Genomic DNA, 24,517 nt, shown 5'->3' with positions numbered 1-24,517 from the left:
GACATAATCATCAATTGACCTGAATCACTAAACTCATTTACATTTAGTCATTAAGCCGACACTTTTATTCAAAGTGACTTACAGAGGACTAAAATTTAGAGAGTTAGGTTTGCCTTGTTGATTACAGCAGCCCAGTGATTTTATAGCATACGGTTTGTAGCATTTTCTATAGAATTAAAAATATTTCTTAAAAATTCTGTTCAAAAGATGTTTTATTTGGACACACAGACATCAATAATCAGCCTGTGAATCTCAACAATGGTGACAATAATAAAGCATGTTGCAGTGCATTCTGGGTGCCACCGATCAAAACCCATTTATGGCTCCCATCATGCATTGCAGTATGAATAAATTATTTATTTTGTTTGCCACCATTGTTGAGATTCATACACTCAATCTTGATGTCTGTTTGTGCCTAAGATTTTTTTTTTTTTTTTTTTTAAATCTAAACAACTTTTAAGAAATACTTTAGATTATATTGAACATTCTGGATCTCATTTTTTAGAATCACAGTGATGCTGTAATCAACAATATAAATCTAAGTCAGCGATTAGACTCTAAATGAGTTTTGTGATTCAGGTCAAGTGATAATTATGTCAAAACATAACCATCAACATCTGATCACTTTTTCTCTTTGTTCATCTGGCAGTTATAATGTGTAAGTGTGTCCTTACAACAGCCAAACAAAACCTTAAATAAAAAAAAATGTAAGGGTCAAGAGCCCAACTAAAGCAAACACTATTCTCCATAATGGTGACTTAAAAATAGTGATTTTCTCCTTCAGTGATTCTGCTTGTTAACATCAGATGTCTTCAATAATGCTCAATCATCACTAAATTCATCACTTAATTATCTCATTAACTTTTATCACTGGAGTTTTTGCTTTGTACGTTTTAGGAGAACATTCTGGGAACCAAAATAAAACTACCCGCTGAAAACATTATTAGAACTTCATGGTAATGTTCTCAGAACGTTTTTAGAACAAAACATTTCTAGCTGGGGTTCACACTGAGCAGTGTTCATTTCATCTTGGCAAACCCATGTGGGGCCAACATGGAAACTGAGGACAAAATTGGCTGGGTCACAGTTAGATAGCCCAGGTCAAACCCATTTGGGCCCCACATGGCTGTGCTGGCTGGGAACTTCATCCACAAAATGTTATATGTCTACAGTTCTGTGTTATGCAGTCTAGATCGTTCTTATTTTGTTGATGCATTTATTTATTTATTTTGCAATCTCTCTCAATTCAGTTCAGATGAGCTTTTATTGGCATGACTGTGTGAAATAGCACAGAATTACTTTTTGGCTCGCTTGCTGAAATTCAGGTAAATTGTGAACTTTATGAGTGAAATAAGTGTCTCTAATGTTTTTATATTTGCTACAATCCATGAGGAAATGCAGCTCGTCCGCTACGACTCCTCTCTCTCTCTCTCTCTCTCTCTCTCTCTCTCTCTCTCTCTCTCTCTCTCTCTCTCTCTATCGTTGTCTTTATCTGTTTCAGTTGTACCTGTGACACATGCAGAAGTCAAAGGAAGAGGAAGTCAGCATCTCATTACATTAATGACGAAAACACTATATAACGCTGAAACACACGGAGAGCTTCAGAAGAACTGAGTCAACTGATACAAAAGAAAGGCTTAAGAGAGAAGAATGAAGATCATCTGGACTTTCACTCTGCTGATGATTCCTGGTAAGAAACTAAGGAAACTTTTGAAAGCAATTTGAAGCCTCATAATCAAGTGAGTGAAAGTGTTTTAATGCTGGTTTGTTGTAGGTGTCGTGAACTCCATGAATGTGACAGGATATTCAGGAGGAGTCAACATCACATGCAGATATGATAAAGAATATACAGAAAATGCTAAGTATTTTTGTAAAGGACAGTGGTCAGAGTGCACAGACAGAATCAGGACTGAAGAGAAAGATAAATGGGTTCATTCTGGAAGATTCTCTCTGTATGACAACACAAGTTCAGCAGTCTTCACTGTGACCATCAGAAATCTGAGTGAAGAGGATTCTGGGACATACTACTGTGGAGTTGATAGACGTAACATGAATGATCCCTACACTGAAGTGAATCTGAAGGTTTTAACAGGTGAGTAACTGAGACCCTCAAACTCATGATGATCTCCACAACATCACAATACTCAACACTGACTGTAATTACACAGCAAAATCCCCAGTGTTAAATTAACACACCTCAGTGTACATATGTGTCCACACTACAGAGTGTTAAAATTAACACTGAAGCAGTGTTGAAGTTAATGAGATAATTAAGTGATTAATTAAGTGATGATTGGCCATTAGTGGTGACACCTGATGATAACAAGCAGAATCACTGAAGGAAAGAGAAACAAGAACAGAAAAGAGAAACACAAGAACTACTGACTTCAAGCCATTATTGCACTTATTATTTTACCAGTTTGACTTTATTTCTGTCATACATCTACAGACGGTCTTATTTAGATTTAACAGAAGTTTAGATGGCAATGTTTTATGGAATGTTTCGTTTCATGTCACCATTATGGTGACCAGTGGTTGCTTTAGTTGGGCTCTTGACACTTTATTATTTAACATTAGTATTTCTCTTGCTGCTCCAACTCTGTGCTTATAAAGCATTTGTGTTGTGGCAAGAGAAACTATGACTTTGGCTGTGTTTCCTGAAAGCATCGCAAGCCTAATTTGATCATATAGACCAGTGGTTCTCAAACCTGTCCTGGCGTACCCCCAACACTGCACGTTTGCTTTGTCGCCCTAATCAAACACACCTGATTCAACTCATCAGCTCATTATCACATGGGTTAATGAGCTGCTGAGTTGAATCAGGTGTGTTTGATTAGGGCGACAAAGAAAACGTGCAGTGTTGGGGGTACGCCAGGACAGGTTTGAGAACCACTGGTCTAGACCATTTGTTGCAGTTGGTCTGCAATCAAGTTAGGCTTAAGATGCTTTTGGAAATGCAGCCCTGGTTATGATTTGATGATGAAATTACTAGTGACCTGATTCAATGCTGGCACTCATTATTGTAAACTGATTATCCAAATGCTTTATTAATTTTTCACTACAGTAGTTATTTCCAGCAATATTTTAATGATCTGAAAGTTGTAAAATCACACACAGACATCAAGAATCTACATATGAATCTCAACAATGGTGACAATCAAACAAATGCTTCATGTTGCTGTGCATGATGGGAGCCACCAATCAGAACGCATCAATGGCTCCCATCATGCATTGCAGCATGAATAAATTATGCAGCTGAATTGTCCTGTAATTTTCATTGTTTTTTCTGTTTGCTTTTATTTTGCTATTGTTTTGTTCTGACTTTAGTAGCTTGTTTTGTGATGTTCAGAGTTGATCTGTTTGTCACTAATTTGTTTATTGTCACCATTGTTGAGATTCATATGCTGATTCTTGATGTCTGTGTGTTTAAATATAACTTATTTGCACAAAGTATTTTCAAAATGTTTTATACTGCTGTTGGATCTCAAGCTGTAGAATCTCAGAGCTAATGTAGGCCGGTTCCCGACTTGTACCCATACATGCTCCTCACTTCTTATAGAGGGCCATTTTTCTGAAATTCGTCTAGTCTAATACTAAACCGAGTCATCAAGCATATAGTCAAAAATTTAGACTCTGAATGACATCAGTGAATCAGGTCACTACATGATGATAATGTCATTATCATCAAAACGTATTGTGAGCAGGTCATGTTTTCTCTTGCAGTAACAAATGTGCTTTATAAACACAATGTTGGAACAGTCAGAGAAAAACTAATATTAACAAAATGAAAAGGGTCAAGAGCCCAACTAAAGCAAACACTGACCACCATAATGGTAACTTGAAAAGAAAAATTCCATAAAACATTACCGTCTAAACTTCTGTTGAATCTCAAGAACTTTTGTAGATGTATGACAGAAATAAAGTCAAACTGGTAATAATAAGTGCAACAATGTGTAATGACGATGTGTAAAGTCAGTTGTAGTTCTTGTGTTTCTCTTTTTTCTGTTATTGTTTTTTTTCTCTTTCCGTCAATGATTCTGCATATTATCATCAGGTGTCAACACTAATGGCCAATCATTATTTAATTAATCACTTAATTATTGCATTAACTTCAACACTGCTTCAGTGTTAACTTAATTATCTCATTAACTTCAACACTGCTTCAGTGTTCATTTTAACACCCTGTAGTGTGGACTAGGGCTGGGCGATTTAAATCGCGATATTGTTATGCGCATCTCGTCAGTAAAGCCGGTTCCTTGATTAGTAGTAAATCGCCATCACCTGCTTTCAGATGGAGCGGCATTTACTACAAAGAGCCGTAGTTAACTGACAAGCTGAGCCATATCGCATTAATATCGCGGACGTATCGCCAGCGATAATTAATGCGATATGGCTCAGCTTGTCAGTTAACTACGGCTCTTTGTACACAGCAAAAACTCCAGTGTTAAATTAACACTCCTGGGAGTGTATGAGTCCACACTCAAGAGTGTTTAAGTTAATGAGATAATTAAGTGATTAATTTAGTGATGATTGAACATTATTGAAGACACCTGATGTTAACAAGCAGAATCACTGAAGGAGAAAATCACAAATTGTAAGTTACCGTTATGACGATCAATGGTTGCTTTAGTTGGACTCTTGACCCATATATTATTAACTTTAGATTTTGTTTGTCTGTTGTTTCTGAATTATAATCACCAGTTGAACAAAGAAAAAAGTGATCTGATGGTGTTGGTTATGTTATGACAATCATCATTTGAACTTGATCACTGAACTCATTAAAATCCTTCTTTCTGACTTCGATTTATGTTGTTGGTTAGTGAATCTGCATAAATGCCCAGCATTTTTGATATAATATAAAGGATTTCTTAAAAGTTGTTTAAAAAAAAAATCATTCTTTTAGGCACACACAGATGTCAAGATTCAGTCTATGCATCTCAACAATGGTGAGGAGCAGAATATTCAATTAGGAAAAGTAAATTACATAGACAATTCAGATCATAATTTATTCATACCGCAATGCATGATGGGAGCCATTAATGAGTTGTGATTGGTGGCAGCCACTGCAACATGCTTTATTATTGTCACCATTGTTGAGATTCACAGGCTGATTATTGATGTCTGTGTTTTAAATGAGTTTATCTGAATGTCTTTTGATCAGAACAATGTTTATTAAATATTTTGAATTATAAGTAAAGTACTGATAATCGTAGGCTGAAGAATCACTAAACTGCAGCTAACAAGTTAAACCAAACTATCTCAATAAGTTTCCTTTTTCAGATCACAGCATGATTATGTAAAAACATAACCAACACTATAAGATAACATTTTACTTTGTTCATTTAACTGTTATAAATCAATAACAGCAGACAAACAACAGTAAGTATTAAAGTAAACATATAATGGTCTAGAGCCCAACTAAAGCAAACACCCATCACCTTAATGGTAACTTACAATTTGTGATTTTCTTCTTCAGTGATTCTGCTTGTTAACATCAGGTGTCTTCAATAATGCTCAATCATCACTAAATTAATCACTTAATTATCTCCTCAGCCCTAAATGCCGCTTCATCTGAAAGCAGGTGATGGTGATTTACTACTAATCAAGGAACCGGCTTTACTGACGAGATGCGCATAACAATATCACGATTTAAATCGCCCAGCCCTAGTGTGGACACATATGTACACTGAGGAGTGTTAATTTAACACTGGGGATTTTGCTGTGTAATATGTGAGTAACATGTATGTACATGTTTGTATTGTTGAGAGAATAATGTTTATGCATGGTTATTGAAAAAACTAAAAATTCTTCAATTTTTTCTTCAAAATGATGTGAAATCATCCTGCCTTATCATTCACATAAAACAATACAACTTTGAAAGACACTTTTTTGTTTGGAAAGGCAATATTTGCAGGGGCGTGAAGGATCATGCATAATGAAGTGATTCACACCTGAGAAGACAAAGATCTGCATAATGAGCTGCATAATGAGAGGCATTCATTCAGGTGTGTCACTGAGCGTACCACAAGTAAAGAGTGTGAGGACTTATTTTGAATGCATGCAAATTGTATAATATCCAAGTTAGGCTAAACATCCCAGATAGCAACATTGTTTCGGCCCGGATACGGCTCACATCTGGCACTTGTGGAATACGGATCTGGCCCACATGCAGCGTGGAATGATGGCACTTGTGTGGCCCACTCCTGTTTGCCAGATCTGGGCCAGAAGCAGGCCATAGCAATGCCACATGTCAGCCAAGAGCAAAGAAATAAACCAGAATTGGACCTTATCTGAGCCACAAAGTCTGTGTATATTAAATATGGAGTCATCTCAGCCTTACTAAGCCTGTTGACAAGCAGAATCACTGAAGGAAAGAAGAGAACAGAAAAAGAGACGAGCAGAAACACAAGCACTACAACTGACTTCAGACACAGCCTCAGATGAAATCAACTGAAGAGAAAAGAAGACATTAAATCTGTGAAGATCTCAGCAGAGGAGGATTAAACATCTCCACAAACAGCATTACCAGCTTCACTTATTACTAACCAGACTGACTTTATTTCTGTCAGACGTCTACAGAAGTTTTTAATGAGATTTAACAGAGGTTTAACTCTAATGTGTTTCATTTAAAGTCACCATAAGAGTGATTAGTGTTTCCATTAGTTGGGCTCTTAACTCTTAGTATAACTTATGTCTTTTTTGGCTGCTGTGACAGTGTGTTTGTCAAACACATTTGCAGCAGCAAAGAAAGCTAAAGTGAAACGAGATCATGTGATGCTGGTTACCTGTTGATTGTTTTATAATCATCATGAAATAGACTGATTCACTGATGATTTTGGAATCTAACAATTGTGTTGATCCATTATTATTTTCACATCACAAACCCTGTGTTACTGCAGCATGAGATCTAGCAATATTATAACTATCAGTTTAAAGCTTTTAACAAACATGAGATCAAAAGATTGGCTTATGCTGACAGATATCAACAACCAGCGTATGAATCTCAACAATGGTGACAATCACAAATATTTTGATAAACAGATTAATTCAGAACATCACTGAAAAGCTATTAATTCACAACAAAAACAACAGCAAAAAGATAAAAGCAAATATTTAGAATCAAACAAAATTATAGGACAATTCAGCTGCATAATTTATTCACGTTGCAATGCATGCTGGGAATTTAGCACTATGCTGGTACCCAGCATGCATTGCAGCAAAGTACTTTTGATTGTCACCATTGTTGAGATTCATACGCTGATTGGTGATGTCTGTGTGTGTCATATTAAACTGCTTCTTTGTGCTCATGTTTGTTAAAGTCTTCTAACTTGTTATGATATTGCTGGATCTCATTTTGCAGTAACACAGGATTTGTGTTGTGACAATATTAATGCAACAACACAGTTATTAGATTCCAAAAACACCAGTGAATCAGTCTATTTCATGATGAATATAAAATCATCAACAGGTAACCATCATCACCTGAACTCATTTCACTTTAGCTTTCTTTGCTGCTGTAAATGTGTTTGACAAACACACTGTCACAGCCGCCAAAAAAGACATAAGTTATACTAAGAGTTAAGAGCCCAACTAATGGAAACACTAATCACTCTTATGGTGACTTTAAATGAAACACATTAGAGTTAAACCTCTGTTAAATCTCAATAAAAACTGCTATAGACGCCTGACAGAAATAAAGTCAGTCTGGTTAGTAATAAGTGAAGCTGGTAATGCTGTTTGTGGAGTTGTTTAATCCTCCTCTGCTGAGATCTTCACAGATTTAATGTCTTCTTTTCTCTTCAGTTGATTTCATCTGAGGCTGTGTCTGAAGTCAGTTGTAGTTCTTGTGTTTCTGCTCGTCTCTTTTTCTGTTCTCTTCTTTCCTTCAGTGATTCTGCTTGTTAACAGGCTTATTAAGGCTGAGATGACTCCATATTTAATATACACAGATTTTGTGGCTCAGATAAGGTCCAGTTCTGGTTTATTTCTTTGCTCTTGGCTGACATGTGGCATTGCTATGGCCTGCTTCTGGCCCAGATATGGCAAACAGGAGTGGGCCACCCAAGGGCCGTCATTCCACGCTGCATGTGGGCCAGATCCGTATTCCACAAGTGCCAGATGTGGGCCGTATCCGGGCCGAAACAATGTTGCTATCTGGGATTTCTAGTTCTCGAAATGACACTAAACCGCACTTCTGAGGTATATTTCCCATGATTATTATTATGATAGTATTATTCCTCACAGCGAAGCAAGATGACGTAGTGCACATAAAATAAACTTGTGTTTTATCCAGCTGATGTGTGATCATTTGCGTTTGAATAGCACGTGTGCGCCGTGGGTGGGGACACATTAACACTTAATGAGATTAAATGAGAACGACTGACATCTCTCTCTTTTCATACAGATTACATAAATTGAGAACTTTTTTTTTATATATATATATTAATTTAAAAGAAGAGAATTCAAGCTTCATGCCTGTGTGTCTGTATGCCTGTTTGACTGAGTATTCGCTGAGTTATTGTTCATTTTCGGGACACGTTTCAGAATGGACTACACTGACAGAGAGAAAGCAGAACTAGCATCATGTTTATTTTTCTTTATTTGGCAAAAAGCGCAACACTTTGTTTTTATTGTTAGTATACACAAAAATAATACACACTTAACAGGATCGAATGATGTATAACACTCAAAATCAACATGTATAAGATCAAAATCAACAGAGTATTTTGAGTCTCTTTTGCTCTGATAAGAAAAAAAAAGCGAGCAGATCACGCCGGCGCAATAGTCGACCTCAGGGGGTTAAAGCTGCAGTCGGCAAGTCTGGCAGATTGGGTCAACTTAGCCAAAATTTTGAATGTTTACAACTCTCATGCCCCTCCGCCACTACCAGCGAGCATCTCCCATCTAGGTCGTGTTCGTCAGTGCGTGTGTACCTGATTTTCTGTGAACGTGTACGTCTCTTCAGCATCGATCAACACCATGGACTCGGAGGTAGGCTGCCCTGGCTAATCTACCCATAGATAGCAATAACCGAGGAATTGGAAGCTTGATAGTAGATTTTCTCTCCGCCATCACGCTTCGTACAATCTCAGGCGAACTTCAGGCGTGTGCATGTGATTGTAACGTGCACGAGGGGGGAGCGGGATCTGTGGCGTGTGCACGACCTATGATTGACAGTCAGATCTCACACCCCCCTGCACTGATTGGACCCGATGATCCGGGAGTGGTGGATTTTTGCAAAACAAACAACACGCTCCGGGTGGAGTTAGAAGCTTGGGGTTTTTTCTAAAACGACCTTATTTATGTTGTTCTGTCGGATTATAGTGTCGATTTCACTGAATATGATAAAAAAAATGTTGCCGACGGCAGCTTTAATATTGAAAAAATTTGGTTCAACATCATGCTTGCACTCTCAGACAGAGGTGGGTAGATTATCTATTTTTTAATTTTATTTAAATGACTATTATTATCATAATTAGGCTATTTTTACCACAAAAACAGAAGAGACTAGCATTATTTCTGGCATCTGTAGCCCGAAATCATTGTCTGTCCTTTGGTTTGTATACATAGACTGTAAAAAAAATATGGATGCAGTGTCCGTGACGTCACCCGTAGGTTTCTGAAGAGCATTTTTGAAGCCTAAAGTGGGCGGAGCCGGCCGCCGCCATCTTGGCCTTGCGTCACTCCCGGATAACAGAAAATGGGCAAAGAGGAGGGGCGTTGGTGGAGCTGAGGAGCCTGACTATCTGAAATTACGCACATCTAGCTCGACGTGATCTATAACGTTAATGCTACTGACAGTTCCAAGTCTGCGACTGCACAGGGCCTCGCGCTAAAGTGACAGTTGATGATATAAAGCCAATTAAAAGTTCCTATTTTTGCCCTTGGAAATATTATAATAGTTAAAAGACATGGCTACAAGTGAGACTGTGTATCGTGATTCTGTACTATTCTGCTGAAAATGTATTATGCAGTAACTTAATATTACCCTGAGAGAGTGTGTGTGACAGTGATTTATGAGCATACATGTCAGTCACTCTTTTTTTAATAGTCTATGGTCCGTCAGCGCGGCATCGCTCGTCAAGTTCGTAGAGAGCGTATTCAGTCCATTTTAAATTCTGATTTTGGCTGCCTCTCAAATGGGTTAAACCCCATCCCACATAGCAACATTGTGTCGGCCCAGATCTGGCCCACATCTGGCACACGTGGAAAGATGATCTGGCCCACATGCAGTGTGAAATTACGGCCCTTGGGTGGGCCGCTCCTGTTTGCCAGATCTGGGCCACAAGCAGGCCATAGAAATGCCACATGTCAGCCGAGAGCAAAGAAATAAACCACAACTGGACCTTATCTGAGCCACAAAATCGGTGTATATTAAATATGGAGTCATCTCAGCCTTAATAAGCCTGTTAACAAGCAGAATCACTGAAAGAAAGAAGAGAACAGAAAAAGAGACGAGCAGAAACACAAGAACTACAACTGACTTCAGACACAGTCTTAGATGAAATCAACTGAAGAGAAAAGAAGTCATTAAATTAGGGCTGGGCGATTTAAATCGCGATATTGTTATGCGCATCTCGTCAGTAAAGCCGGTTCCTTGATTAGTAGTAAATCACCATCACCTGCTTTCAGATGGAGCGGCATTTAGGGCTGAGGAGATAATTAAGTGATTAATTTAGTGATGATTGAGCATTATTGAAGACACCTGATGTTAACAAGCAGAATCACAGAAGAAGAAAATCTCAAATTGTAAGTGACCATTAAGGTGATGGGTGTTTGCTTTAGTTGGGCTCTAGACCATTATATGTTTACTTTAATATTTACTGTTGTTTGTCTGCTGTTATTGATTTATAACAGTTAAATGAACAAAGTAAAATGTTATCTTATAGTGTTGGTTATGTTTTGACAATCATGCTGTGATCTGAAAAAGGAAACTTACTGAGATAGTTTGGTTTAACTTGTTAGCAGCAGTTTAGTGATTCTTCAGCCTATGATTATCAGTACTTTACTTAAAATTCAAAATATTTAATAAACATTATTCTGATTAAAAGACATGCAGATAAATTCATTTAAAACACAGACATCAATAATCAAATCAGCCTGTGAATCTCAACAATGGTGACAATAATAAAGCATGTTGCAGTGGCTGCCACCAATCACAACTCATTAATGGCTCCCATCATGCATTGCGGTATGAATAAATTATGATCTGAATTGTCTATGTAATTTACTTTTCCTAATTGAATATGCTGCTCCTCACCATTGTTGAGATGCATAGACTGAATCTTGACATCTGTGTGTGCCTAAAAGAATGATTTTTTTAAACAACTTTTAAGAAATCCTTTATATTATATAAAAAATTCTGGGCATTTATGCAGATTCACTAACCAACAACATAAATCGAAGTCAGAAAGAAGGATTTTAATGAGTTCAGTGATCAAGTTCAAATGATGATTGTCATAACATAACCAACACCATCAGATCACTTTTTTCTTTGTTCAACTGGTGATTATAATTCAGAAACAACAGACAAACAAAATCTAAAGTTAATAATATATGGGTCAAGAGTCCAACTAAAGCAACCATTGATCATCATAACGGTAACTTACAATTTGAGATTTTCTCCTTCAGTGATTCTGCTTGTTAACATCAGGTGTCTTCAATAATGTTCAATCATCACTAAATTAATCACTTAATTATCTCATTAACTTAAACACTCTTGAGTGTGGACTCATACACTCCCAGGAGTGTTAATTTAACACTGGAGTTTTTGCTGTGTACAAAGAGCCGTAGTTAACTGACAAGCTGAGCCATATCGCATTAATTATTGCTGGCGATACGTCCGCGATATTAATGCGATATGGCTCAGCTTGTCAGTTAACTACGGCTCTTTGTAGTAAATGCTGCTCCATCTGAAAGCAGGTGATGGCGATTTACTACTAATCAAGGAACCGGCTTTACTGACGAGATGCGCATAACAATATCGCGATTTAAATCGCCCAGCCCTATCATATATACTTGAAACTAGTAGCATAGAAAATGTTTTCAAAACATGCACATTGTGGAATGGTTTCCTTTGCTGCTCTTTAAACCTAGTGAATACTAAGGAGACCATGGTTTCTGTGTGAACTGATTATTTTGTAGACATCTTTTGAAAATGAAACAATTGCGTGAGTTTGAGGAAGATAAAATTAACTTTTTAAATAAATTTTTTAAAAAGGAAGTCAGAGTTGCGTTAATATATATACTTTTTTGTTTATAAAAAGAAAAAAAAATACGTAATTATGAGAAGTGCCCTTTATTTCACTTGAGCCCCTGCCCCTCAAAATGTCTGTGCACGTCCCTGGTGTTTGTCAAAAACATCTGCAGCTGCAAAGAAAGCTAAAGTGAACTGAGATCAGGTGATGATGGTTACCTGTTGATGGTTTTATAATCATCATGAAATAGACTGAATCACTGAGGTATTTTAATATAACAATTATGTTGTTCCACTAATATATTCTCATCTCAAACCCTGTGTTACTGCAGCATGAGGTCCAGCAATATTATAACAATCAGTTTAAAGCTTTTAACAAACATGAGCACGAAATATGAATCCACGGTGACACACAGAGATATCAAAAATCAGCACATCAATCTCAACAAGGCTGACAATTTTTTTTTTTTTTTTTAGATAAACAGATTAATTCAGAACATCACTGAAAAGCTACTAATTCACAACAAAAACAACAGCAAAAAAAATAAATAAAAGCACATATTTAGAATTAAACAAAATAGGACAATTCAGCTGCATAATTTATTCATGTTGCAATGCATGCTGGGAGTTTTGTACAATGATGGTACCCAGCATGCATTGCAGCAAAGTACTTTAGATTGTCACCATAGTTGAGATTCATACGTTGATTATTGATGTGTGTGTTTGTCATCGAACAGTAATGTTTCGTGCTCATGTTTGTTAAAGTCTTCTAACTGATTGTTATAATATTGCTGGATCTCACGCTGCAATAACACAGGGTTTGTGGTGTGAAGATATTAATGGAATAACACAATTGTTAGACTCCAAAGACATCAGTGAAACAGGTTTTTTTAATGATGATTATAAAACCATCAACAGGTAACCATCATCACCTGATCTCATTTCACTTTAGCTTTCTTTGCTGCTGCAAATTAGGGCTGGGAGATATATCGCACGATATTGTTATGCGCATCTCGTCAGTAAAGCCGGTTCCTTGATTAGTAGTAAATCGCCTTCACCTGCTTTCAGATGGAGCGGCATTTACTACAAAGAGCCGTAATTAACTGACAAGCTGAGCCATATCGCATTAATATCGCGGACGTATCGCCAGCAATAATTAATGCGATATGGCTCAGCTTGTCAGTTAACTACGGCTCTTTGTACACAGCAAAAACCTGGGAGTGTATGAGTCCACACTCAAGAGTGTTGAAGTTAATGAGATTATTAAGTGATTCATTTAGTGATGATTGAACATTATTGAAGACACCTGATGTTAACAAGCAGAATCACTGAAGGAGAAAATCACAAATTGTAAGTTACCATTATTGTGATGGGTGTTTGCTTTAGTTGGGCTCTAGACCATTATATGTTTACTTTAGATCAGTGGTTCTCAAACCTGTCCTGGCGTACCCCCAACACTGCACGTTTTCTTTGTCGCCCTAATCAAACACACCTGATTCAACTCAGCAGCTCATTAACCCATGTGATAATGAGCTGATGAGTTGAATCAGGTGTGTTTGATTAGGGCGACAAAGCAAACGTGCAGTGTTGGGGGTACGCCAGGACAGGTTTGAGAACCACTGCTTTAGATTATGTTTGTCTGTTGTATATGAGTTATAACTGCCAGATGAACAAAGAATAAAGTGATCTGATGGTGTTGGTTATATAATGACAATCATCATTTGAGCTTGATCAATGAACTCCTTATTTGCTTATTTCTGACTTAAATTTATGTTGTTGACCACAGAATAACTGTTTTTCTGCATAAATATCAAGAATTTTAGATGTAATATAAAGGATTTCTTAAAAGTTGTTTAAAAAAAATAAAAAATCTTTCTTTTAGGCACACACAGACATCAAAATTCAGTATATGCATCTCAACAATGGTGACGAGCAGAATATTCAATTACGATAAGTAAATTACATAGGCAATTCAGATCATAATTTATTCATACCGCAATGCATGATGGGAGCCATTAATGAGTTGTGATTGGTGGCAGCCACTGCAACATGCTTTATTATTGTCACCATTGTTGAGATTCACAGGCTGATTATTGATGTCTGTGTTTCTAAAAAAAAAATTTGAAAGTATTTTGATCAGAACAATGTTTATTAAATATTATGGGTTAAAAGAAATATACTGAAAACCATATGCAGTAGACTCACAAAGCAGCTGCTAACAAGGTAAACCAAACTATCTCAATAAGTTTCATTTTACAGATCACAGCATGATTATGTCAAAACATAACCAACACTATCAGATCACACTTTTCTTTGTTCATTTTAACTGTTATAAATCAATAACAGCAAACAAACAAAATTTAAAGTGAATATATAAAGGTCAAGAGCCCAACTAAAGCAAACACTGATCGCCAAAACGGTAACTTACAATTTGTGATTTTCTCTTTCAGTGATTCTGCTTGTTAACATCAGGTGTCTTCAATAATGCTCAAGCATCACTAAATTAATCACTTAATTATCTCGTTAACTTAAACACTCTTGAGTGTTAATTTAACACTGGAGTTTTTGCTGTGTAGTAAATGCCGCTCCATCTGAAAGCAGGTGATGGTGATTTACTACTAATCAAGGAACCGGCTTTACTGATGAGATGCGCATAACAATATCGTGCGATATATTTCCCAGCCCTACTGCAAATGTGTTTGACAAACACACTGTCACAACAGCCAATGAAGACAAAAATATATAATTAGAGTTAAGAGCCCAACTAATGGAAACACTAATCACTGGTGACAAATGAAACACATTAGAGTTAAACCTCTGTTAATTCTCAATACAAACTTCTGTAGACGTCTGACAGAAATAAAGTCAGTCTGGTTAGTAATAAGTGAAGCTGGTAATGCTGTTTGTGGAGTTGTTTAATCCTCCTCTGCTGAGATCTTCACAGATTTAATGTCTTCTTTTCTCTTCAGTTGATTTCATCTGAGGCTGTGTCTGAAGTCAGTTGTAGTTCTTGTGTTTCTGCTCATCTCTTTTTCTGTTCTCTTCTTTCCTTCAGTGATTCTGCTTATTAACAGGCTTATTAAGGCTGAGATGACTCTATATTTAATATACACAGATTTTGTGGCTCAGATAAGGTCCAGTTCTGGTTTATTTCTTTGCTCTCGGCTGACATGTGGCATTGCTATGGCCTGCTTGTGACCCAGATCTGGCAAACAGGAGCGGCCCACCCAAGTGCCGTAAGTCCACGCTGCATGTGGGCCAGATCATCTTTCCACGTGTGCCAGATGTGGGCCGTATCTGGGCCGACACAATGTTGCTACACAGCAAAAAGTCCAGTGTTAAATTAACTCTCCTGGGAGTTTATATGGCTCCAGAGTCAGTGTTAAAATATGAGTGTTAAATTAACACTCAAGAGTGTTAAAGTTAATGAGATAATTAAGTGATTAATTGAGTGATGATTGAGCATTATTGAAGACACCTGATGTTAACAAGCAGAATCACCAAAGGAGAAAATCTAATTTTTTAAGACACCGTTATGGAGATCAGTGTTTGCTTTAGTTGGGCTCTTGACCCATAAACTGTAAACATTAGATTATTCTTTGGCAGTTGTATCTGAGTTATAACTGCTAGATGAACAAAGAGAAAGTTGATCAGGTTTTGTTGGTTATGTTTTGACATAATCATAATTTCACCTGAATCACTGATCTCATTTAGAGTCTAATCTCTGACTTAAATGTATATTGTTGATTACAGCATCACAGTGATTCAACAGCATAATATCTTTTTTTCTAACTAAGGATTTCTTAAAAATAAAACAAAATCTTTCTTTTAGGCACACACAGATGTCAAGAATCAGTGTATGAATCTCAACTATGGTGACAAACAGAATATTCAATTAGGAAAAGGAAATTAGGGTAACACTTTACAATAATAGTACATGAATAATCATGTACTAATTCCTGAATTAATAATTACTTTACTATGAACTAATGATGAGTTAAGACATGTATTAATGAGGTACTAACCTTAATTACGACATGAGTATCATGAATTCCTACATGAATATACCATCTTAACTACGCGTTAGTACATGCTTGTTAATTAATGTATTAATTAACATTTCGAGGTAAAGTAAATCAAACATGCTCTAGATCAGAAGAAAGATGTACTAAAAGGGTACAATGTTAAATTGTTCATAAATTTAACACCATCAATTGTCACATACATCAGTGAATGACACAAGATGTCTTGAAATATTTATATTAAACCTACTCATTGAACACACATTCCATTTTAAGTGATTCCACTGCTGCCTTCAAGTGTAAAATACCTACTACACTAGCATATTCATTAAACAGATGCAATTTTCAAAATTAAAATCAGTGTTAGCACAGATGATGGTTATTTTCTGGATTTGTTTACTGTCTTTATATCATAATGCAGTCGGATGTTAGTCTTGTTTGCTGGCTCTTCTTTGGGGCCACTATTGCCCCTTCAAAATTTGTCCACTTTTTTCCTACCGTTCAGTTCCTTCTCCATCTAAATTCAGGCACAGCACCTCTGCTCTTCCACTTCTTTACAAACCACCGACAAGCACCAAATGATATCTGATTTAGAAGAGCTGAATATGTATAAAACATGTGTAATTGATACATTTTTGAAGATTTACTCTTGGATTTTCCAAGTAATTAATGATGAGTTAGTAATGATGTGCCCCCCCAAGTAAAGTCATGACATTATGATACATTAACAAGTCATGAATTCATGTTACTTTCCAAGTAATTAATGATGAGTTAGTAATAATGTGCCCCGCCATGAAGTAAAAGTAACATGAATTCATGACTTGTTAATGTATCATAATGTCATGACTTTACTTGGGGGGGCACATCATTACTAACTCATCATTAATTACTTGGAAAGTAACATGAATTCATGATTTGTTAATGTATCATGTAATTTCTTGTCTTGGCCCTCCAAGAGTAAATCTTCAAAAATGTATCAATTACACATGTTTTATACATATTCAGCTCTTCTAAATCAGATATCATTTGGTGCTTGTCGGTGGTTTGTAAAGAAGTGGAAGAGCAGAGGTGCTGTGCCTGAATTTAGATGGAGAAGGAACTGAACGGTAGGAAAAAAGTGGACAGATTTTGAAGGGGCAATAGTGGCCCCAAAGAAGAGCCAGCAAACAAGACTAACATCCGACTGCATTATGATATAAAGACAGTAAACAAATCCAGAAAATAACCATCATCTGTGCTAACACTGATTTTAATTTTGAAAATTGCATCTGTTTAATGAATATGCTAGTGTAGTAGGTATTTTACACTTGAAGGCAGCAGTGGAATCACTTAAAACGGAATGTGTGTTCAATGAGTAGGTTTAATATAAATATTTCAAGACATCTTGTGTCATTCACTGATGTATGTGACAATTGATTAGGGCTGTGCGATATATATCGTGAGATTGTTATGCGCATCTCGTCAGTAAAGCCGGTTCCTTGATTAGTAGTAAATCACCTACACCTGCTTTCAGATGAAGCGGCATTTAGGGCTGAGGAGATAATTAAGTGATTAATTTAGTGATGATTGAGCATTATTGAAGACACCTGATGTTAACAAGCAGAATCACTGAAGGAGAAAATCACAAATTGTAAGTTACCATTAAGGTGATGGGTGTTTGCTTTAGTTGGGCTCTAGACCATTATATGTTTACTTTAATATTTACTGTTGTTTGTCTGCTGTTATTGATTTATAACAGTTAAATGAACAAAGTAAAATGTTATCTATCTTATAGTGTTGGTTATGTTTTGACATAATCATGCTGTGATCTGAAAAAGGAAACTTATTGAGATAGTTTGGTTTAACTTGTTAGCTGCAGTTTAGTGATTCTTCAGCCTATGATTATCAGTATTTAACTTATAATTCTAAATATTTAATAAACATTGTTCTGATCAAAAGACATTCAGATAAATTCATTTAAAACACAGACATCAATAATCAGCCTGTGAATCTCAACAATGGTGACAATAATAAAGCATGTTGCAGTGGCTGCCACCAATCACAACTCATTATTGGCTCCCATCATGCATTGCGGTATGAATAAATTATGATCTGAATTGTCTATGTAATTTACTTTTCCAAATTGAATATTCTGCTCCTCACCATTGTTGAGAAGCATAGACTGAATCTTTACATCTGTGTGTGCCTAAAAGACTGATTTTTTTTTTAAGCAACTTTTAAGAAATCCTTTATATTATATCAAAAATGCTGGGCATTTATGCAGATTCACTAACCAACAACATAAATCGAAGTCAGAAAGAAGGATTTTAATGAGTTCAGTGATCAAGTTCAAATGATGATTGTCATAATATAACCTACACCATCAGATCACTTTTTTTTCTTTGTTTATCTGTCAGTTATAACTCAGATACAGCAGCCAAATAAAATCTAAAGTACACATATAATGGTCTAGAGCCCAACTAAAGCAAACACCCATCACCTTAATGGTAACTTAGAATTTGTGATTTTCTCCTTCAGTGATTCTGCTTGTTAACATCAGGTGTCTTCAATAATGTTCAATCATCACTAAATTAATCACTTAATTATCTCATTAACTTAAACACTCTTGAGTGTGGACTCATACACTCCCAGGAGTGTTAATTTAACACTGGAGTTTTTGCTGTGAAAGAGCCGTAGTTAACTGACAAGCTGAGCCATATCGCATTAAGTATCGCTGGCGATACGTCCGCGATATTAATGCGATATGGCTCAGCTTGTCAGTTAATTACGGCTCTTTGTAGTAAATGCCGCTCCATCTGAAAGCAGGTGATGGTGATTTACTACTAATCAAGGAACCGGCTTTACTGACGAGATGCGCATAACAATCTCACGATATATATCGCACAGCCCTACAATTGATGGTGTTAAATTTATGAACAATTTAACATTGTGCCCTTTTAGTACATCTTTCTTCTGATCTAGAGCATGTTTGATTTACTTTACCTCGAAATGTTAATTAATACATTAATTAACAAGCATGTACTAACGCGTAGTTAAGATGGTATATTCATGTAGGAATTCATGATACTCATGTCGTAATTAAGGTTAGTACCTCATTAATACATGTCTTAACTCATCATTAGTTCATAGTAAAGTAATTATTAATTCAGGTATTAGTACATGATTATTCATGTACTATTATTGTAAAGTGTTACCGAAATTAGTAAGACAATTCAGATCATAATTTATTCATACCGCAATGCATGATGGGAGCCATGAATGAGTTTTGATTGGTGGCACCCAGAATGCATTGCAACAAGCTTTATTATTGTCACCATTGTTGAGAATCACAGGCTGATTCTTGATGTCTGTGTGTCCAAATAAAGTAATTTTCAATGTCTTTTTATCAGAAAAATTATTTTGGATTACATTGATAATGATAAAAATCATTTGCTGTAGAATCACAGGCTGTTGTATATCAACAAGGTAAATCTGACTCTCTAAATGAGAGTTGATATTCAGGTCAAATTATGATTATCAAATCATAACCAACACCACCTGATCACCTTTTCTCTTTGTTTATCTGAGAGTTATAACTCAAATACAACAGCCAAACAAAATTTAAAGTTAAAGCTTTATGGGTCAAGAGCCCAACTAAAGCAAACACTGATCACCATAACGGTGTCTTAAAAAATTAGATTTTCTCCTTCAGTGATTCTGCTTGTTAACATCAGGTGTCTTCAATAATGGTCAATTATCACTCAACGAATCACTTAATTAGCTCATTAACTTTAACACTCTTGAGTGTTAATTTAACACTCATATTTTAACACTGACTCCGGAGCCATATAAACTCCCAGGAGAGTTAATTTAACACTGGACTTTTTGCTGTGTATGTGGGATAGGGTTTCTGGAGTTTTTAGAGCTTGAGAATCCCACCCAACACGTTTATCTCACAGTGATCTCTCCATATGACCACAATGTGAGTTCACAGTGAGCTAAAAGTGTAACCGCACTGTGCACTCACTGTGTGCTCATATTATGGACACTAGGGCTGGGCGATTTAAATCGCGATATTGTTATGCGCATCTCGTCAGTAAAGCCGGTTCCTTGATTAGTAGTAAATCACCATCACCTGCTTTCAGATGAAGCGGCATTTAGGGCTGAGGAGATAATTAAGTGATTAATTTAGTGATGATTGAGCATTATTGAAGACACCTGATGTTAACAAGCAGAATCACTGAAGAAGAAAATCACAAATTGTAAGTTACCATTAAGGTGATGGGTGTTTGCTTTAGTTGGGCTCTAGACCATTATATGTTTACTTTAATATTTACTGTTGTTTGTCTGCTGTTATTGATTTATAACAGTTACATGAACAAAGTAAAATGTTATCTTATAGTGTTGGTTATGTTTTGACATAATCATGCTGTGATCTGAAAAAGGAAACTTATTGAGATAGTTTGATTTAACTTGTTAGCAGCAGTTTAGTGATTCTTCAGCCTATGATTATCAGTACTCTACTTATAATTCAAAATATTTAATAAACATTTTTCTGATCAATAGACATTCAGATAAATTCATTTAAAACACAGACATCAATAATCAGCCTGTGAATCTCAACAATGGTGACAATAATAAAGCATGTTGCAGTGGCTGCCACCAATCACAACTCATTAATGGCTCCCATCATGCATTGCGGTATGAATAAATTATGATCTGAATTGTCTATGTAATTTACTTTTCCTAATTGAATATTCTGCTCCTCACCATTGTTGAGATGCATAGACTGAATCTTGACATCTGTGTGTGCCTAAAAGAATGAATTTTTTTTTTTTTTTTTTTTGAACAACTGTTAAGAAATCCTTTATATTATATAAAAAAATTCTGGGCATTTATGCAGATTCACTAACCAACAACATAAATCAAAGTCAGAAAGAAGGATTTTAATGAGTTCAGTGATCAAGTTTAAATGATGATTGTCATAACATAATCAACATCATCAGATCACTCTTTTCTTTGTTCAACTGGTGATTATAATTCATAAACAACAGCCAAACAAAATCTAAAGTTAATAATATATGGGCCTAGAGCCCAACTAAAGCAACCATTGATCGTCATAACGGTAACTTACAATTTGAGATTTTCTCCTTCAGTGATTCTGCTTGTTAACATCAGGTGACTTCAATAATGTTCAATCATCACAAAATTAATCACTTAATTATCTCATTAACTTCAACACTCTTGAGTGTGGACTCATACACTCCCAGGAGTGTTAATTTAACACTGGAGTTTTTGCTGTGTACAAAGAGCCGTAGTTAACTGACAAGCTGAGCCATATCGCATTAATTATCGCTGGCGATACGTCCGTGATATTAATGCGATATGGCTCAGCTTGTCAGTTAACTACGGCTCTTTGTAGTCAATGCCGCTCCATCTGAAAGCAGGTGATGGTGATTTACTACTAATCAAGCTTTACTGACGTGATGCGCATGACAATATCGCGATTTAAAGCGCCCAGCCCTAAGACCAAAGAGCCCAACTACAGCAAACACTGACCTCTACAATGGTGACCAAACTCTTCAAACAAACTTCAACATGTAAACCTCTTAAACATAATTTCTAAACATCGAAACTTCCCGCTATAACTGTCTAAGAATGTTAGGGGGGATAATGTTCTATCAATGTCATCACTAAACATGTTTGAAATGTTTATAGAGAGTGTTATCCTACCTTTTAGGAGAACATTTTGGTTACAAAAATAAAATTAACTACAGAAAATATTACAAGAACATAACATAATGCTCTCAAAACATTCATAGAACAATAACATTTCTAGCTGGGATGAGCTCATATTGTGGTCATAGTTTGAGCACACAGTGAGGGCGCTGTGAGGTTACACTTTTAGAACACTGTGAACTCAGATTGCAGACGTTGTGACCACATGGTGACATCACTGTGAGATCATAGTGTTGACTGGGAATGTACATACTGTTTGTCACAAAGAGTCTCTATTTTTAGAGCAAAACACATCATCATCATCATCTAAATCATCCAAAGCATTATCATTTAAATTATCATCATCATCTTCATCATCATCATCTTCATCATCATCATCATCTTCATCATCATCATCATCATCGTCATCGTCATCGTCATCATCATCGTCATCATCATCGTCATCATCATCGTCATCATCTTCATCATCACCATCTTCGTCATCTTCATCTTCATCATCATCATTGTCATCTTCATCATCTTCATCATCATCCTCATCATCATCGTCGTCATCATCATCATCATCATCGTCATCTTCATCATCATCATCATCTTTGACATCATCATCACCATCATCATCATCATCTTCATCTTCATCATCTTTATCTCTGATCATCAGCGTGACAGTGATTCTGCTTCTGCTCATCATTGGATTCATGTTATGTATAGTTATTCTCTACAAGAAGCATCAGACACGAGGTAAACCAGCCAACAATGGTTTCAGAAGTTTAGAAGTTTATCATAGTCATTTATTTGTCAGAATAATGTTTAGTTGTTTGCCAGTCGATTACATTGTTGTCTGTGGAATGAGTGAATCCCCCTGCTGGTCACAACTAGTCAATGCAAGTCTGATATATTTAGAATCAATGTGAATTATTATTGTCATTTATGACTATACTTAATGTACTATATTTGTTTTACAGACCCCGATTCAGTCTCTAAAATATCTGAACCTGGAACAGAAAACAGTGAAGCGGTGTGTAAAGTCATAAGAATGTGTTTAAATGAATGACCTTCATCAAAAGCTGTAAATAATTTCTCTTTCTGTTCTCAGGTTCCTCAACCGGTGTATGAGGAGATTAAAGACACCAGACTTCACATTGACTGCACAACCACCCAGTTACCCACAAACCCCTCTGATTCTTCTAAATCTGTTTATGCTACTCCACAATTACCCACAAACCCCTCTGATTATTTTAGAACGGTTTACGATACAGTTTTAACAGTTTTCAGTTTTAAAGGTGCATTGTGTAATATTTAGGAGGATCTGTAGACAGAAATGCAATATCATAAACATAACTATGTTTTCAGTGGTGTATACCCAGCTAACAGACTTTTGTTATAAGAACATTCTCCAAATATTCAGTGTTGGTTCTGGGAACGTGAAAAAATGTCCAGTTTTCTTGACGTTAGAGGAACGTGTTTTAAAATGTATAATGTTCCTCAAACGTTCTTTCAACTTAATTTTGATTAAAAATTCAACATTATAGGAACGTTGATTTCTAACATTCCAAGAACATAAAAATGTCCAGTTTCCTTAATGTTACTAGAATGTTATTTAAAGGTTAGTGTGATGTTCCTGAAACATTCTTTCAATCATCTTTCGAAAGAGTAACAAAAGCACAAACTACAACTTTCTTCAGACACAGCCTTAGATGAACTGAAGATAAAAGACATTAACTCTCTGAAGATCTGATTAAACAACTCCACAAACAGCATTACCAGCTTCACTTATTACTAACCAGACTGACTTTATTTATGTCAGACGTCTACAGAAGATCTTATTGAGAATTAACAGAGGTTTAGATGTTGATGTCTTATTGAAAATGTTTAGTTTGAGGTCACCATCATGGAGATCAGTGTTTGCTTTAGTTGGGCTTGACCCTTGACTTCCTTTAAGTTTGTGCTTCATCAGTAATTGCAGGTGTTTAGGTGTTCTACTGTGCAGTTGATAGATTAGCACAAGATTGTGATCTTTGAAACTTCCCGATACTCAACACTGACTGTAACTACTGACGTTCACATGTGAAACTCATAACAGACACCAACCCTGAAAACAGGGAACGTTCTCATTACTTTGTATAGCGTTCTGGCAAGGATTTCTCAAAATTATGAACAAACGTTCTTCTAGTAACATTAATAGTGTGTGTCCAATGTTATCTTGTCTTCAATAATGTTCTCAAACGGTTCATACAAAAACATTATTAATATATTGTTCAAAGAAGGTTTTATAAATGTTCCCATAATGTTGGAGAAAACGTTCTTTGAACAACTTCTTGAAACATCCTTTAAACATCAGAATGACAACAAACTCCAGATGAATAAGGTTGTGTTTGCGAGGGAAGTTTTATAGCCTGTCCCATTGTTATTTTTCCTAACTTTTCTCTTAAATGTATGTAAAGTTTATGCAAGCTTTAAAATTAAAAGCTTTCAAATCAATGTTCATGAAATCGTCATGTATCGTCATTAGTATTTGATGAATGTTCTCATAATGTTAGTAGAAAACATTCTTTGAACATCATTCTTCAAACGTTCTTTAAAT

General features: G+C 36.0%; 2 protein-coding genes and 1 long non-coding RNA gene across 4 annotated transcripts in view; 2 read left to right on the top strand and 1 right to left on the bottom strand.

Moving 5' to 3' along the window:
• Window positions 1-24,517, top strand: part of LOC307154527 (polymeric immunoglobulin receptor-like) — a 104,577-nt gene that overhangs the window by 44,373 nt on the left and 35,687 nt on the right. The gene's annotated exons all lie outside the window — the stretch shown is intronic.
• LOC307154564 overlaps window positions 1-24,517 on the bottom strand; it is a 70,246-nt gene that overhangs the window by 33,896 nt on the left and 11,833 nt on the right. The gene's annotated exons all lie outside the window — the stretch shown is intronic.
• On the top strand, window positions 1,585-24,418 carry LOC307154528 (uncharacterized protein). The gene is made up of 5 exons (XM_079864541.1): window positions 1,585-1,690; window positions 1,775-2,092; window positions 22,219-22,674; window positions 22,899-22,951; window positions 23,030-24,418. The coding sequence occupies exons 1-5, from the start codon at window positions 1,651-1,653 to the stop codon at window positions 23,234-23,236; spliced, it is 1,074 nt and encodes a 357-aa protein (XP_079720667.1). The 5' UTR covers window positions 1,585-1,650; the 3' UTR covers window positions 23,237-24,418.

Source organism: Squalius cephalus, assembly GCF_949319135.1.
Source record: "Squalius cephalus genome assembly, chromosome: 2".
In the NCBI taxonomy this organism is placed as follows: Eukaryota; Metazoa; Chordata; class Actinopteri; order Cypriniformes; family Leuciscidae; genus Squalius; species Squalius cephalus.
This window is presented reverse-complemented; position numbering and strand designations above follow the sequence as displayed.